Here is an 18067-nt window from a genome sequence, read left to right as displayed (position 1 = left end):
AAGAATAAAGATGGGCCTGCCCAGGAATGACACCATCCAAGACTGTCTGAAACCCCAAAAGAACCATCTGATTGAACTTGTCTCACTGTAGATCTTTATCATGCCAATCTAACAACTTGGAGGTAGCCACACTACAACATATACATGCTATAACGACGTTTATAACGACATTTTCTTTATATATAAAAAATATCCCCGTCATCGGTATTAGCGTCGCTACAAAACGGTCACTATTTGCCTCGCTATTTTCGTCGATATTAGCATTGCTATTTAGCGACGCTAATACCGACGAAATTAGCGACGGTTACAAAGGAATTTCCGACGCGAATACCGACAATTGCAAAATTATTTTCGAATGCTGATACCGACGGTTGTAGAGAATAATTTTTTTTTTGTGGTAGAGCTGCAGATGCAACCCTGCCACAGTTAGAGTCACACAGGGCTAAGAGACAATTCCTGCTGTCAAAGAAGTTAGACAATCGATCCCAAATAATGACAAGACTTTGCAAACAAGTACTTTCATGACATTAATTAACACAAATGTGCACTGCATTGATAAAGAAAATAACAGAACTTAAATTGATAAGTGCTACTGCGACAAAGCAAATATGGAGTCATGCTACAACATAGAAGTCTGAATCATATATACTTTGCTATTACATATGGAGGATAGAGGCCATAAGGCTTTATATAATACAAGATGGGGAGTAATCCTATGTAGCCTAATCTGCTCTCTACGACTCATCCGCATTAGAAAACTCCTCTCGCTGTAGTGGCATATCGAAGGGAGTCTGCAACAGTAAATACATATATAATTGTGAGTACCAAATACAAACTGACATATAATGACAGATTTCTCAAATTAGGAATGATATTTATTACTACTTACCAGTCCTCCACGAGCATAGAGCTTCTCGATCAGGGCACTCAAGCCATGCTTCTCCCCGTATGTCACCTCTAGTGCAGTCGGGTCGCGATTTGTAAAACCTTGCTGTGGCACACAAACATTGAAAAACAACATACTTGAGATTCATGTTCGAAATACATACATCAACATGGATGTCATTAAATTAGAGTACTCTACCCTATTAATACTTACAAAATTTGCCAGGAATGGCCGCCGCTACCAAGGTGATGCACCGATCCTGCATCCAAGCATGCCTTTGCTGCGTCCTTCTGCTGCTTCCACTTGTCTGGAGTGGATGTCGCCTCATCCTGGAGATTACTCTAGTCCTCTGTATCCAACCACTCCAGCTTCGATTTGCCCTGCTTGACTGCTTCGTGTGCATCAGACCGCCTATGCGACTGATAGTCACGCATACGCATCATCATCCACCCTCTCGAAAATCTATCATTGCTAGAGGGCTGAGGGAACTCTCGATACAATGTATCGATTATGTACTCCTTGCTGGCATCTGGGATCTCCTTCCACTTGTTTGTAATGTTGTGCCGAAATACTTGTTGGCACAACTCATGCATCCTAGAGATGACAGCTTTTCCATCATCATTCATGTATAAATGGCCAGAGACCTTATCTATGAGATACGAGTAACCTGCAAGATTTTGCAAACGGATACTTTCATGACATTAATACAAATGTGTCAAACACAACTTGAATTGATAAGTGCTACTGCGAAAAAGGATATGAAAATACATACCTGGAGGAATGGGTTTTGTGTACTTCTTGTTGGCCCTGGGAGTGATCGGTGGGGTGTGTGAAAAAGTGGGAGCAGTAGACGTCTGCCTACCCCACCGCCAGTGAAAGACGGTGTCGACTCCCTGGTGGCAGTGCGAGTGGGAGAGACTACATCTGTATCCCCACAACAGGAGCTACCTCCTCCTCGACTATGTGACTCTGAAGCAAAGCGAGACCTGCGACTACGTCTATTGGAGACCGAAGCATCGGACCGTCTAGAGTCTGCCGATCGTGCTGAGGTGGAACAGGAAAGCTGTGCATCGGCTCTATCTCTGACCCGTGCTAGATGCTCCAGTGAGAAACGCGCTAGTATCGCGTCAATGTCATCATCTATAAAATCCCGACTCATCCTGCCATCCGTGCCCAAATCCTAAACCTGCACATACAAGGAAAAATAAGTCAATTAGATAATGAATTGCAAGACATAATAAAACTAAGACTTAATTTGCAAGACTTCATTTTAAAATAATAAAAAAATTAGATAATACAAAACACCATACTCCAAAAACATACAAATTGTCCTAACCGATTTGCAAAAAGTAGCATTGCTATAGTGGGAGGAACGTTTTGATCGAGTGACTTTTGTTTAGGGTTCCACAATCTCATCTTGACATAGCTCAATATACACTGGGAGATCTATACAAAATTCTCCACAAAATGAGGACTCTGCTTCATTTTCAAAAAACCCATCCTCTATCTCCTCTATCTCCATAGTGAGATGTCTTGGTCCTCTAGGCGGTTCATCCTAGTTTCTTGTATGCCTTCTGTCCTTGCCGCTATTAAAGGTGTCTCTTCTACGATCGATATGGGGGTTCTGGCAAACACGGGGATACTCCTAGATGTCATGGGAATGACATACCACCATTGAGGTTGTTGAGGATTAGGGAAAAAGACGACCTGATCCATATTACGATTAGTATAAAAGTCCACTTTGAGATTGCTAAAGCGCGTCAAGTATTAGGGACTCTTACCTGCTCATAGTGATTTGGCAAAACAAATGTATCACTCAAATCGGTCCACTTCTTCATTGAGTTAATCTCAGCAAAGCCACTTGGCCCTCGCCGAACAGTTGCACCTGCTCCTTCGAGAGTAACCTTGAACCATTGCACATCAAATATGGTCACAGAGAAACTTCGATAGTCCACTACAAGGATACTCTGTAAACATTCGAAATACTCCATCTCTGCAACTACACGGTTTGGATCTGTGGCACGTCGTCGGCTTTCCTGCTCAAACATTGCCATCACTCCACAGTCCATTGTCAAGCGTAACTTGTCGATGTGCTCTACTCTGAAATGTCGTCCACATGACCATGCTGCACTATGGACCTTATACTGGGAGAAGAACAAGTAAATTAGTTGCGATTTGCAGTATAGATTGTAATTTCTTGGGATTGCATACCTTAGGATTGCATCCACGTGAGAAGTCCCACTCTTCTTCAGTAACTGTTTCTCCATCTTGAGATGCTTTGGTTAGGGCCTCATGTAGCCATCTAGTGGACATGAGTAGAGGCATCTCCTCTAAGCCCTTCAGATATCGAATGGGCCATTGCCGCGTACTCCGTCGAAAGTCAGATCTTGCAGACTCTCGCTCAGCTCGAGCATCCTCATACCGTTGTAGCCACTTCTCCATCGTAGTGCTATGCAGCATACAAAATCGGTTCACCTTGGACTCCATGGATACGTCCATCTTCTTCTCTATTCCATTTCCCACTAGGACATCTCCATTCAGACGATCATCCTCCTTAAGTGACCATATCAAGCCTTTGTCCCACCGGTCTCCATAGTGGACAACCACTCAGAAATGTACACCAAGGCCTTCCACACTAACCAACCTTCAGCCATGCTACCCTCAGGACGAGCCCGTTGTCGCAGAAATCCCTTTAAGGTCTTCATGAACCGTTCAAGGAAAAACATCCATCGACTATGGACTGGACCTGCAACCTGCAATTCATCTACAATATGTACTAGAAGATGGGTTTGTATCGTGAGTATGCTAGTGGGAAGATACTTCTCCAAAAGACAAGCAGTCTCTACTGCCATGCATTTCGTGGATTCAATCGATGATGTGTGAATCTCTTTTTGGGAGACAAATTGAACCAACTCGGACAATTTGTAAATGGTTGTCCGTACCTCCGATGTCAGAGACCCCGCGATTGCGATCGGAAATACGAACTGTGAAAACCATGTAATTAATATTGTGTATAAACAAACGGAGATTCTGAAATATAATATGCAGAATCATGCCATATGCAGCCTCATACCGTACATACCTGACACATCTTATGCCAATCATGGGCTTTGAGTCCTGTCAGTTGGTCATCCTTTGTGAATGCTGTCTTGAGAGAACGCATTAGGCTAGTCGGCGTGCGAAAGGACTTGAAGTTTTCCTTTACTCGTTGCACTTCATTGCCAGACAAAACCCAAGGAGCGCGCAGCAATTGCACTCGACCGTCGATGCCACTTACAGGCCAATATGGTTCCATCTTTCCCACTACTTTCAAATCCATCCTTGCTCCTAGTGTGTCTCGCTGCCCAGTGAGGTGGTCCCATAGCAAGCTACCCACATTCTTAAAAATGTGCATGGGATCAAAAAGGTGGTTAATTTTCAGTTTTTTCCAATAAGTTAGCTCATTGAAAATTGAGAAGCGTCGCATTCCACTGGGAAGCGAGTCTTGGTCCACCATCATGCGATCAAACCAGCTCAGTGCGTTCATTCTCGCAGGAGGGCGACCAAGAAATCCTTCTCTCATGACATGACCCTCTAGCAAAAAAGCCCGATGTCTCTCAAATACCATCTTCTTCATAGATTTTGACATACGAGAATCCAACCTTGGTCCACATAGAGGACATGCATGGTAACCTAACGTGACTAGCCCTGTAGAACAAACATGTACAATGAGGCATGTCATAACACCAACATCGCTCAAAGAAAACTAGCAAAATAAGAAAACACGCTTTACCAAAGCATTCTCCGTAACCTAGAAAGTCATGCATGGTCCACATAAGAATTGCCCTTATAGTTGCGGATCGCCTACCAATATATTTGCTCATGTCCTCCACTACAATTCCCTCCCACAACTCCTTTAGCTCATCAATCAGTGGAGAGAGGTAGACATCCATATTCTTGACTTTGTATCGTCCAGGCACAAGCAAGCTGAGCAAAAGGTGTCCTTTCTTGGTGGAAAGCCATGGCGGTATATTGTAGTTAATAAGGACCACGGGCCATACACTATAGGAGGTGGAACGTAAATCAAAAGGATTTACCCCATCCATGGCAAGACCGAATCGTAGATTCCTCGCCTCCTTTTCAAAGTCAGGGAAAGTCTTGTCAATGTGATGCCATGCTTCTGAGTCAGCTAGTGTACATTGTACACCATCAGTGGATCGATTTTCCGCATGCCATGTAGTCAAATTTGCAAAACTCTTGGTCCGAAAAATGTGACGAATACGCGATATCAGTGGAAAGTGCCTCAAAACCTTCTGGGGAGTGTGTCCTTGCAAGTCATTTTGATACCTGTCTGCACTGCACTTGGGACATGTGGCCAACAATTCAAACTCTCCCCGGAAGAGAACACAATCTTTGGGGCAAGCATGAATGCAATTATAATCCATGCCTAGCTTTCGCAGCACTTGTCTTGCATCATCACGAGACTCAGGCATCGTGTTTTGGGTAAGAAAAATGTAAGATTTCAACGTTCTACAAATTGCAATGAAGCACGTTATTAGAGTACTACATAGCACATTTTAATGGCTTTCAATAAAGAATCATACACATCATAATATACCTGAATAGCTTTGTCACACTCGCATCGCTCCATCTATACTTTGTTTGTATGCTCAACAATGCAATAAGTGTCTTCAAACGGGATACCCAACTCCCATCATACAATGGAATGGCAGCCTCCGCAATTAAAGGATCTTGGGATTCTGAGTCCGTCGGAAGCAATGATTCAATCATGTCCTCTAACTCGGGCTCCAAAAAAGCAGGAGGATCGTCCATGTCTCCAGCATTCTTACCCATAGAGGGGGGTTGAGAGTTATCACCTTCTATGAGACAGTTAGTTATCTCGGACGGCATTTGTATAGAGCGCGGGCGAACCCGTCTTACTGGACACAAGAGATCTGCGGACTGCAATGTATCGACATGGCCCTGACCCTGTAAAGGATGTTAAGGAGCTAACTTCTAAGATAACCCCAAACTGTTATACTTAAATCAATTACATGTCATATAGTATGTAATGAGAGAGAAATTACCACAATCTCGTAATTCAAGACTGCTTGGTCGATTATCTCAACTCGAAACTCTCCATACCGTTGCACATGCTCTATGGATAAACGATGTTTCCGACGAATGGCCAATTTGCATTGAGTGCATGGACAGGGGACATGTTGATTGAGCCAAGCCTCACGATCACCACCATGTTGGTCGTGAGTGCTAGACATCTTGACTGCGATGTAATGGAATGATAATTTAATAATGATTCTATATTATATATTGGGACCACTCCACTATATATATTTCAGGTCTTTTTTTTAAAATTTTCGTACCTATCTCTTTACGTTCAGCTCTAAACTTATCTATCTTTGAGGTCGACTCTAAACTATGCTCACACACATACATTTTCGTACCTACATTGCAAAGAATAAAAACCAACACAAGAAAAAATTTGAAAACACTCACTTCCATTTCTCTCTCTTTCAACACTTCCTAACCGACATTGCAAAGCAACATAAAGATCGAAGAGAAACCAACACTTTCTAATCTACATTGCAAAGCAAAACAAAGATTGTAAAGAAACTAAAACAGGGCATACCGTCGTGCTCTCTTCTTCTTCCATGACCTCTTCATGTGGATGACGCTCCTCTCCTCGCGTGCGGCTCGCAGCTTGCTTCCTTGCTCACCTCCCTTGCTCACCTCCTTCTCTTGCTCACCTCCCTTTCTCTTTCTCTCCGCCTTCGCGCGCTCATTTGAAAGAAACGTTCGGGTTTTCGCGAAATGTTACCGCAGTAAGTCGTCGCTATTAGAGTCACTATCTGCGAGCGACGTTTTTAGTGACGCAGATAGCGACGCTAATAGCGACGCAAATAGCAACGTTTTTAGCGACGCTAATACCGACGTTGAAAAAAAATGTCGCTACTTAGTGTCGCTATATGTGTGTACCCTTGTAGTGCCAGTACTTCTCCTAGCAAGTAATTCTTCTCCTTACAAAAATTAAGAGAGCGCCAAACTGCAAAACGTAATATTACCTACCAAGATGGGATCATATGGAAAAGGAGAAAAGACTGGGAGACTTTAATAGATCTTGTAGAGCTAAGCATATGCCACCAAGAAGCATGAATAACCGTGCTACCATGAGAAATGCTAGTTCTTTCTATAAATTTTTTTGCTACATCTATCCAAGGATGACTCTCAACACAGAGTGCCTGTAGAAGAGCTAACCTCAAAGCAACCATATGAAAATTAACATACAAAAGAGCTGCTCCCCCCATCCTTTTAGGAGTAGTCACATGTTACCGTGATATCCACACCTGGCCCTGGCAATTTCCTTTCTTTTTTCATAACATGGCTGAACTAATTCTAATAAGGACTTCTTAGTCCAATGAAGTAATGGCCAAAAAAAGGAAATCATGCTGATCATAATGCATTGAGAAACTTTAAGTCTCACATGGAGAGGCCAGCCTTGAGACTTCCAGTACATAAATTGATCATGAATACGGGAAGCCATCTAATCCAACAAGGCATGAGGAGCTACCTCCACACCAATAGGATAACCCAAATGTCTAGTTATATTTTCCCTAGGGATCACAATACCATTCCAACCCAAAGCCTGCAAATCATTTTTTGGACAAGAGAGCAGAGTGGATTTTTGAGCATTAATATGAAGTTTCAATGCCATAGCAAAAATTTTCCATGCTACCATTGCCTAATCAATATTCGAGTGATTTGCCTTAAGAAGCATAAAGGAATCATTTGGCAAATATTGACCCACAAGTTAGGCTCCATTGGGAAAAGACAAACCAACGATCTCACCTTGATTGGCCAACTTATCCAACAAAGAAAGCATTGGGTGAGTGACCAATGCAAACAACAAAGGGCTGAGAGGATAGCCTTGCCGAAGGGACCGAGATAAGGCAATTTCATAATTGATCCCTCCATTAAGTGCAATACGGGCCACTGTCCTTGTCAAGAATCGTGTGATGGGGGGATGTGCTTGAGCTATTGTGCCAAACACACACTGTATACACAAGAGGAAGCTCACTTAAGAACACAAGAAGAGAGATGGAGGCCAAAACATTTTCTTGCTAATTTTTCTTCTTCTTCCACACACAATACAATGTACACAAAGTATAGATAAGATACAACATAAAGGAAAGTAGCCTTCTAAGTCAAACAATGCATAACTAACTAACACTAATTGATTGGCATTATATCTTTTCCAGCTGTAGGTAGGTGCTGTAGGTAGGTGTAACAAACTAAATATAATAAGTGATAAGTAAGTGGCCATGTGAGTATCATAATGACCATCAACGTGCTAAGTGTAGACGTGCGGACTCATCTAGCCAGGCGGTCCATCATCAATGTCGGCACGTGTTGAGCTTGCCATCTCAACACTTCCATGACTAATAGTATCCACAAGAGAAACCATACGTGGCCCAAATCCCAGGGTGAACATTAGCTGCTTCAAAAAAGACCAGCTTATATGATCAAATGCCATTTCAATATCAAGTTCAAGCATAACAATCTGTTGGCCCGAAGCTTTTGCAAAGTCAATCCCCAGTTGCTGAACATTCAAACTGTTGTGCATTATATTTCGACCTTTAATGAAACCGTATTGATGTGGATGAACCAAATGCGGAAATACTTTCTGCAATCTGTTGGCAATGATTTCTGAGAAGATTTTGTATAAAGAGCCCATAACAAAAATGGGTCTCCATTGTTTCAAAGAGGTAGGAGAGGGAACCTTAGGCAATAACCGAATGATTGCAATCTTCTAGTCCGAAGGCATGACACTAGAAATCCAAACTTGCTAACACATGCGAGTTAGCGGATCCTTAAACTATTCAACATTGGTTGAAAACAACTCATTAGAAAGGCCATCCCAACCAGGGCTTTTTCTTCTAGGCAAATGGGACAACAACTCTTCCACTTCATCCTTCGAAATATTAGCCTCCATTAAGGCTACCCATTCTGGCTGAACTTGATTACAAACCAAATCACAAATGCATCTGCAAAGTGAGTGTACAACATCAGAAAGAATCTCTTGAGGGCCAAACAATGATTTATAAAAATCTACACACATCTGAATGATGGATGCAGGATCTATCACCATAGCACCTTGCTCATTCTTCAAGCGCACAAAATTTTCTCGAGAGTATTTATGATGTAATCGAGCAAAGACTTGATGAGATTGATAGTTATTTTCGCGCAAAGCTTCCACTCTGGACATCAATTTGCATTTAGCATATTCCTCTTCTTGTAGAGATTGAACTTGGCCTTTCAACCATTCAATGCATGTAAGTAAGTCATCAATGGTATCCCCCAATTGACACAGAGACAATAAATGGGACAACAAAGATTGTGCATACTTCAATTTAGCACGTAAAAAGGAAGCATGCTGAATACCATACTGTTGGGATAACGACTACACATTATCCCTAAAAACAGCCCATGCTTCCATTCGTTCTTCTCATAGGACCGTAGAACGAAAGGAATCAATTAATTGCTGAATACATTTCAAAAACTGATTTTGCAGCAGAAAGGATTGATTGACAGAAATAGGCAAATGAGCCAGGAGAGCCTTACAGGCGTGAACAGGTCGGTGTGTCATTTCCAAAATCAAAGGATAGTGATTAGACAAGACATTTCCCTGATACGAAACCTATCAGGTCGAGTACCCAAGTCGATACACTTAGGTGCGTCTCGGCCCTAAGCAAGAAAATAGGATGTTAATGGGTTTGGAGGGAGAGAAATGGACGAACTTCCGAAGCCTGTCAAATAGAGGGCTTCAAGAGCTTATCCCCATCACACTGAGCAAAGAGAGGTTAGTAGGTACCGAGTTGTCCCTGCTAAGGAGGCTGCCTCAAGGCCGAGACGAAACAGCGTGAGCGCTCGGGGAGATTTTGAAGGGCCGCCTTTCTAAAAGATGCAAGACAAGACCATCTGAGATCTATGAAAGGAAAAGGAGGCTGTTAGTAAAGAGTAGAACAGCTGTTTGTTCTTCTAATTTATGCTACAAGGCGTGATCAAGATTTGAGCAGGGGGAGCCAGCTTACGCCATAACAATGGTCTTGTCAAGGAAGAGGCCGGGGGGCAACAAGAGAAAGGATGGTTGCAACTTGCAACCTATCGTTTGCTCACGGCTTGTTGTTATCTCGCGGCACCCTGGGCTTAAATCACGTCCGCCCTGTTTTCAGAATGTGCCTTCTCACCCGCCAGCGATCCTCTTGGATCTCCTCGAAACAGTTTAGCAGTTGTATTTCTCTAGCTATTATAACTTCTTCAACAATCCATTGCCTCACTTTTTTCCCATAACGATCCCTTAATCTTTGGTGGGCTGCTATCCTTTTTCTCTCTTGCTATCTGCAAAACGTGTCCGCCACCCTACACCTGCGTTGTAGCTCAACCCGTAATCTAACGGTTAGCTCCTGACCTGTGGGAATTTGATGCTCTGGTTTGAGCTCATTGCAACTGCAAAGAAAAACTCCTGAAGATCGATTTCAGCGGGATCTCTCATCAGACTTCAATCCCCTTGCCGTTTCCATCAGAGGGTGTTGAGCTTTCAAGGGGACTTGTTACAGTTTTAGGAGCTATCATGACTCGAAATATACAAGCACCTATGAGTAGACTCTAGCTAGTCGGGTGGGCCTGATTTGCAGCTTGGGGATGGTGTACATCAAAGGTTCATAATTGGTCAGAGCTGGCCGGAATTAAGGAGCTTGCAGTGCCAGCCATTGAATGGCTCAGTAAAAGCAAGAAAGAACATATAAATATTGTCCGTGCCATAAGAGACGGAACTTATTTAATAGAGAGGCAGCTGCAGCGGTGCAACTACTTAATGAGGGAGGCAGATACAGCTAGACGAGTTGACTAGAAGAGTGAGACACTGAGAGAGATTACAAAAGTGACAACACTTTGGAACAAAATGAGGGCTGCATAAGCTTCAGCATAGCCGAGGCAGAGAGCAATTATATTAAGATTGATCTAATGTCATGTGGCAAACTGATCGAGAGATGACTACTATCCAGCTCAAGATTGATGGATGGCAGTGGCTAGATTAGAAGTGACCAAGAGTGCATGCTAGGTGTAGAGGTGGTCTTTCCTTTCCAAAGAAGCACGTCGTTTTTGGAGCTCTAGGCCTACTGTAAAGGTCGCACTTGAAAAGGGAGAGCCCAAGAGGTTGATGCTACTATGGGGAAGTCGATAGTTTGTTGCTATAGCACTCTCATAGACAATGTTGAAAGGGATCATGCATAAAGAAGTCCCATTGAGATGATAATGAATGCTTAGTGTTTATCATGATTGGAACTTGTTAGTGTGCTAAGAGAGAGAAAAAGTGAGAGAACCCTTTCACGTTGAAAGATATAACGTTATCTTCCTTAACATCAGTTGAGGGCTTGATATTTTTGACTTGTGTAGTTATTATTGAAGACCTTTAATAGCGTCGAGAAAAACTTTGAGAGGGGGTGACAAGAGTACCTTTTGATATTCAAGATAGGGTATAAAGGTTAAGTATAGACTCTTGCGTTGAGCCATGCTAGTCATTTCCCTTGGGACTTTCATGTTAGTTGCAAGTTATTCTCATGCTATTTGTGGACAAAGAAGTTGTTACACCTCCGCTTTCCTCCTGGCATAAATCCTCATCCTGTCAAACAATGATGTTTGAGGTCAAGCAAATAGAGTCGAGCACTAACTCGCTTCGTCCTACTGATGCTCCATAGTTTCTTGACTGTGCATATCAGAAAGAGTTTCCTCTATTAGCCAAATGTGTGTCAATGTTGAGACTTTTGTTTCTAAATGCCAAATTTGTCAAAGGATTGTTGAGACTTTTATGCTCTCACAATTGGATGTGAGTAGCTCATCCATCCATGGTAGCCTAGCTCTCTCTTAGTCAAGATTATAGTATACACACCTCAATCATTCCATTCTTTAAAGTTTCAATTCAAAGTTGGAGATGGCCTCATGATCCTCATGTTGCCTCTGCTCCAAGCCCTCAATCCACACTCTCGAACCTTCTCCAAGCTTGAACCATCATTGCAAGAGTAAGGAGAAGTAAAATGATAAGGAGAAGAAGAGGAAGATGATGGACTTGTAATTCGACTAATTCGCCTCTTTTCCCTTAAACTCTCAAGTTAATACTCACTCCCTTCCTCACGTATATACACTTTCTCTTTCTCTCTCAATAGCATACAAGTAGAGAAAAAGTAGGAGCAAGAGAAAGCCCGAACACAAGCTGGCACACACTAGAGTGAGCTTATGTTGCCCTTTTCTCACTCATATATATATATGTATATATATAATTATAATTTTAGGATGTCTTTGAATTTAGGAAACATATCCCCTTTTAAGGCTTTCGAAATCAATCTCCTTTTAAACTTAATCCTTAGTTGTGGGGACCCTCTAATTTAGTTATTAATGGACCTACCTATTCTTGTATATAGAGATGTTATAACTTGCACGTGAGTGAGCCTAGCTCTCACAAAATCAATTACCTTGCTACTCCCATGATTGTTTAAAACTTGCACAATGTTATAACAAAATTAAAAGTGGAAACTTATGATAATTATTTCTTTCTGCTAAGGGTTGATACTATCTATCTCCTAGATGAGTGCTAGTCCCTTGGTACTTACGTGGATGTCAGTTTACAATAAGGGAGAGCCATAGGTGTTAGTAATCTGTAGGAGAAATGGTAGTTGTTATAGTAGTCAATGGTACTTGACTGGATGCCAAATGATAATGAGCAAGAGCCATACCTGCTAGTAATTTGTAGGAGGAATGGTAGCTATTGTAGTCAATGGAGAGTGGAATGTTTCTATTAGGGCTAGAGGGTTGGATTTAGCAATGTCAATTAAATGTAAGAGGACAATGTATGAGACCATTGATGTTGATGGTTCTTTGTGGAGGTTCATGATACACTACAAGGGATTATGCTCGTAGAGGATCATATTGATGTAGTTTTTGAACTTAGAAAAACCTTATGGGTGCATCTTAGGTCATGGTTACGAGTGTGTCAAGAGACCTATGTCGAAAGTCACATTTGCTTTACAAACTATAAGCACGATCTTTTACACACTTGTAAACACATTCATCTATAATTTTCACAAAAACATAAATGGTCATTAAATTTTAAACATGATGCATCTACAATTTTCACACACCATTTAATGCCACTATAAATATGCTCTATGCAAAAAAAGGATAAAAATGAGGGAGTTATTGGTTGCAAACCTACCTAGAACTTCCCTAGTTTTTTATTGCCCCTTCTTAACAAAGTATGACATGAAATAACATAGATTGAAACAATTAAATATACACAACAAAATTAAGCAAAAGTGGCCTAAATTAGTAGAATTATGAGAGATGTATGGATATTAGAGATGCATGGCCTTCATCTCTTTTGGTCATATCCTCTTGGTATGAGAGATGTAGGGTTGTGAGAAAATCTTCATGTTCCTTATGGCCAAGTGGGGTCAGGTAAATGTAATTGTTTCTCTTTTTGGCAGCACCCCCCCATCTCACTCTATCTCTCTCTCTTTTGTTGTGTGGTGTGTGTGAAAGGGGAGGATTGGCAATAATTGGCATGTATCGTAAATTTGACAAAAGCATGTAATGAGCGATAATCTTCTCCTACCACTTATTGTGCGTGCATGAGTGTGTATATATGTATGTATATGTGTTTTACATGTAACCTATCTATCCTCTCTAACCTTGGCCTCACTATCCTAATTTCTCTCCTAATCATAATCCTAAGAGCGTTTTAAAGGGTTTTGCTTATTCAAATTAAGGGATTCTAAAAAAATTTGAATCATATTTTTATCTTAATAATATTTAATAATATATTTCAATGATGAATAAATCATAATCCTTATACTACTATTAATCTTTATTCTTTTTTGAATATTAAAAATTTTAAGATATATATAAATCAAATTGTAATTATACATAAATACTATTGAATAAAAATAATTTTAAATTTAGATATAGAGAAACCATGATTATTATCTCTCTCTCTCTCTCTCTCTCTCTCTCTCTCTTGTCATGTGGTGTATGTGAAAGAGGAGGCTTGCCAATTGGCATGCATCAGATGTTTGATGATAGTATATCATGAGTGGCTTAAGGGTGGGGAACTCAAAAGGATGGTAGAGTCCAAAGGGCACCTAGAGTATTGCAACTTTGTAGAGAAGGTAACCACATGCTAAACAAATAAATGGTTGGAAAATTGACTCTAAGGGACAAAACCTCAATTTCTACTGACATGGAGTGCACTTGCATGCTATGACTATTCAACATTGAAGACATGTTGCCCTCTAAAACATGTTGCTACAACATATGCTACATCTATCATAGAACAAGGTTTGTTAGAGAGGCTACATTGTATACATGGTTGTGAGGAGCTCACAATGATTTGCCTTTACCTAGTGAGAACTTGGACGGTTACATTGATCAATTGATACATTTTTCAAATGTTATTGGAGCAACATGCCAAAGACAAAGGGCACCTATGAATTGGCAACTACAATTTCAAGGGTATCTCACATGCTACATATGCATTGCAGCATACTTGTTGTTTTCATATTACAAGTGCTGACTTTGATTGCATGCAAAAATCTAGTACTTACTCATTAGAGCCAATAGGTGCATGCTTTCTTTTCCAAGCATAGTAGACTATAGGGGGAATTCTTATCAATTTCTTGCAAGGTTCATATTTATGGAAAACTAACTTTTGATTGACACAATAGGTGCATGCTTTCTTTTCCAAGCATAGTAGATTATAGGAGGAATTCTTATCAATTGCTTGCAAGGTTCATGTTTATGGAAAACTAAGTTTTGATTGACACCCATAAAGGCCAAAGATTTAGAGTGTCCAAAATCTTTGATCTTTATATTCAAGGGAAAACGAAAATTGATCTAACAAAAGGTGAGCAAAAGAGAACAAAAGAAGCATGTTAAAGTAGCTTTGATGCCCATTTTGAGACTGATGGAGGTTCTTTGTCTAGTGCTATGTTGACCTATTTGATGATGTGGAGGGAGGAGAGGTTGTATCAGATTCCTTAGTGGAGGTTGACACCTCTCATGCTACTACAAATCGAGATGAGAAAAAAGATGAGGGCATTTATCTCAGAGGAACAAAAAACTAGGCTAGATTGGAGTGGCAAGGAACTAGGGACTCCCAAAGATGCAGATATGATGGCCTAGTTGGATGGTACATGAGAATTATAGAAGGTGGTGATATTGCATTTAGTTAAATGAATTCTTATGAAGATGATGAGATCAATGATTTTTCAAAGAAAATATGTGGCTTGTCTCTTTAATCAAGTGAGTTAAGCTTACTTCTCAAATCCATGGATAGTTCTTATAAACGTATTCATTGTATACATCCTTGTTTGGTGTTTTGTTGTATAGCATGTACTTTTGCAAGGGGCCTACTCTTTCTATCCTTCAATAATATTTTATTTCCTAAATTTTTATGCTTGGCTCTAGGAAATTGCAGCCACATTCTTCAATAGCCTTTTATTATTGAGTTGTTGATTCTTGGACATGACTATGGAAATTGCCCTACCTAGTAGTACTAATTGCTAGTTGCTACTAGACTTTTGTCTTGATCTTATAATATAGGAGGCTTTCTTAAGCTATATAGTGGCTATTTTTTGACGAACTCGTTTGTTATAGCAATGATGGAGTTTGGCATCTCTTCCATCACCTCTATGAGTGAGGTGTTAATGATATGCATGCATAGAAGCCTTATCTTTTGTATTGAGAAAATAATGTATATTTGCAGTATGTGTGATGCCAGGAGACATATTCCACGGTGGATTCCGTGAGGTTTTGTGGTGGATTTCGTAAAATTATATTTATTGCCGGGGCTCATACACAAGGTGGATTCCTTGTGCGAAAAGTCGATGGGGACGCCTATCCTTTTTGGCTGTCTTGTTAATTTAAGGTGCAAGTGGGTGATTCCATAGCGGGTGATTTCGTAAAATACATATTTAACTTAATGGATGTTTATGAGTTTAGAGTGTGCACTCGTACTAAATTAAGGTTAGGATTGAGTTCTAACGATATTATTTATTTTGTAGCTAAAGACTGCTAGGTATTCACTTTTGTCGGTTTAACTTTATTATTTTCTAACAATTGTGAATGCTTCACTTGATGTGTCGAGCAGGCAGCGGTGGCGTTGGGAAGCACTGGGCGATAGCGAGTATTCAAGTTATTTAGAATAAATTATCATTTTTTATGGGCGCGCATCTTAGGCGTGGCACCAATATTTATTTTGACGCGCTTATTTATTGAAGCGCCTGACATTTATTTATTATTTTGTATGTGCATAGGAGCACGATTTAAATATTTGTTATTGGACATTGTATTTGGGCACATCTCGACTCTTTGGGTGCCCAATCGCTTTAATTCTTTAGTGGGAAAAAAGCAAACACAAAAGCTAAAGCGTGCTAATTGTAAATTGGGCTATTTTTTGAGCTTGGAGATGAATAATATATCAAATACATGCTTTGAAGAGCGCTCACACAAGGCATGGGGGGAGATTGTACCCAATTAGTCTTTTGCTTCATGTCGTGTAAGTCTTCTCTCTTGTTTTTTGTGCAAAAGTAGAGTTCTTTTGTTCTTGGGGACCTTCCGCCGCTCGCTACGTACGCATACAACATCCGATTTGTGTAGCAATGGTATCAGAGCGAAGCTAAGATCGAGGGCTTCCAATCGCTTACCATCTCACGCGAAGGCAGAGCTCTTGGAGCGATTGAGCTCTACAGTCAGTCTCACAGCAATCCATCAATAATAGCGTGTTCCTGGCAGTGAAGAACCCCCTACTACGCTGTTGGATCGTGAAGGACTAGCCTCTACAGGCGAAGGACCAGTAGACAAAATCCAACATCAAGTCGCCTATTCACAGATAAGAGAAGAAGTTAATTATCATTATTTAAGTTAGAGATAATTTTTAAAAGCTTATAAGAGCTTAAAGCTCTTGAGATTTTGATCTTTCAACAGGAGTATGTCATCACGAACGACGGCGTCAGAAAAAAGCCCCTCTTCTCACGACGACAACAAACGATTAGTTTTTTTTAAATAAAACTAAGAGTTTTAAATTTTAAAGCTACTAAGGTTACCAATTCTTAAGTTTCAAGCTCTCCCATAGTGGGTGTTCATACACAGCTAGTCTCAAACAGATTTTCAACTTCCCTGCAAGCCCCTATTCACACCTGTGGACTGACAGAGTTCAATTCCAGCAAACAAGATTGCTACACGTAGACTACACACATGAAGTATCCTCTTGGAAGAAGACCGTGATATCAAATTCAACACATCCACAAAGAAGGAATAGTGTAAAAATCCATTTAAAAAAAAAAGAGAAATAAGTCTTGTAAACCCGACTTTGAGCTATGCTCATCCCACTAACAAGATTTCGTGTGTGTGAGGTCTTTTGAAATTTTGCAGGATGTCCGATCAAACCATGAAAGATTTTATGGTCGAAGGTGATCTACCGGAACCAACGATGGAGCAAAAACTGGATTTGATTATGATGCAGCTTCAAGAGGAACGAAGAGCACGCCAAACTTTGCAAGCTCAATTGGCCAATCTGCAACAATCTACCGCCAATCAAGATGGACCGCAATCTCAAGATCTTATACAATGTATGATCGATGCAACACTTGAAGCGCAATCTATTCGGAAAGAAACAAAGATAAGTAAAAGAAATTTCAAATTTCATACTTTCAATGGGTCACGTGATGGAAAGATTGTACTTGCTTTTATCAATCAATTTGATGATTATTTCCATGAAGAACAGTATGCTGAGAAAGACAAAATTAAATGTATTACTAATCATCTAGTGGACAGAGCATCCCTATGGTGGACTGTTGTCCGCAAAAGCATTGATTGTCCTACTACTTGGGAGACTTTCCAAAAGAAATTTTTGCAGAATTTTCTTTCACCCCAATTCCATGAAAAAGCAATCAAGCAATGGGATCTTTTGCAACAGAGGGATCATGAGCCTATTTTACAATATACCGAGTGTTTTTGGAATGCTTTATTGCAACTTCGAATGCTCGAAGATGTACTTGAGGCAACCCATAAACACAAGTTTATGTCTGGCTTACTTGGACATTTTTATGCGAAGGTGAACATGTTCAAGCCAACGAC

The 18067-nt window shown here is 40.6% G+C and overlaps 1 protein-coding gene across 1 annotated transcript; it reads right to left on the bottom strand.

Moving 5' to 3' along the window:
• Positions 1–657: 657 nt before the first annotated feature.
• LOC148040756 (uncharacterized) lies at positions 658–10602 on the bottom strand. The gene is made up of 6 exons (XM_087667122.1): positions 9973–10602; positions 9753–9859; positions 1659–2072; positions 1100–1553; positions 890–991; positions 658–791 (listed from the first exon to the last, which is right to left on the bottom strand). Exons 4-6 carry the CDS (start codon positions 1287–1289, stop codon positions 751–753), a joined length of 333 nt encoding a protein of 110 aa, XP_087523248.1. The 5' UTR covers positions 1290–1553; positions 1659–2072; positions 9753–9859; positions 9973–10602; the 3' UTR covers positions 658–750.
• Between the last annotated feature and the right edge of the window lie 7465 nt (positions 10603–18067).

This window comes from Lygodium microphyllum, chromosome 2 (assembly GCF_053477565.2).
Source record: "Lygodium microphyllum isolate KBCC chromosome 2, Lygodium_microphyllum_v1.1.10, whole genome shotgun sequence".
Lineage (NCBI taxonomy): Eukaryota > Viridiplantae > Streptophyta > Polypodiopsida > Schizaeales > Lygodiaceae > Lygodium > Lygodium microphyllum.
Note: the sequence above shows the minus strand (reverse complement) of the source record. Positions and strands in the feature narration are given on the sequence as shown.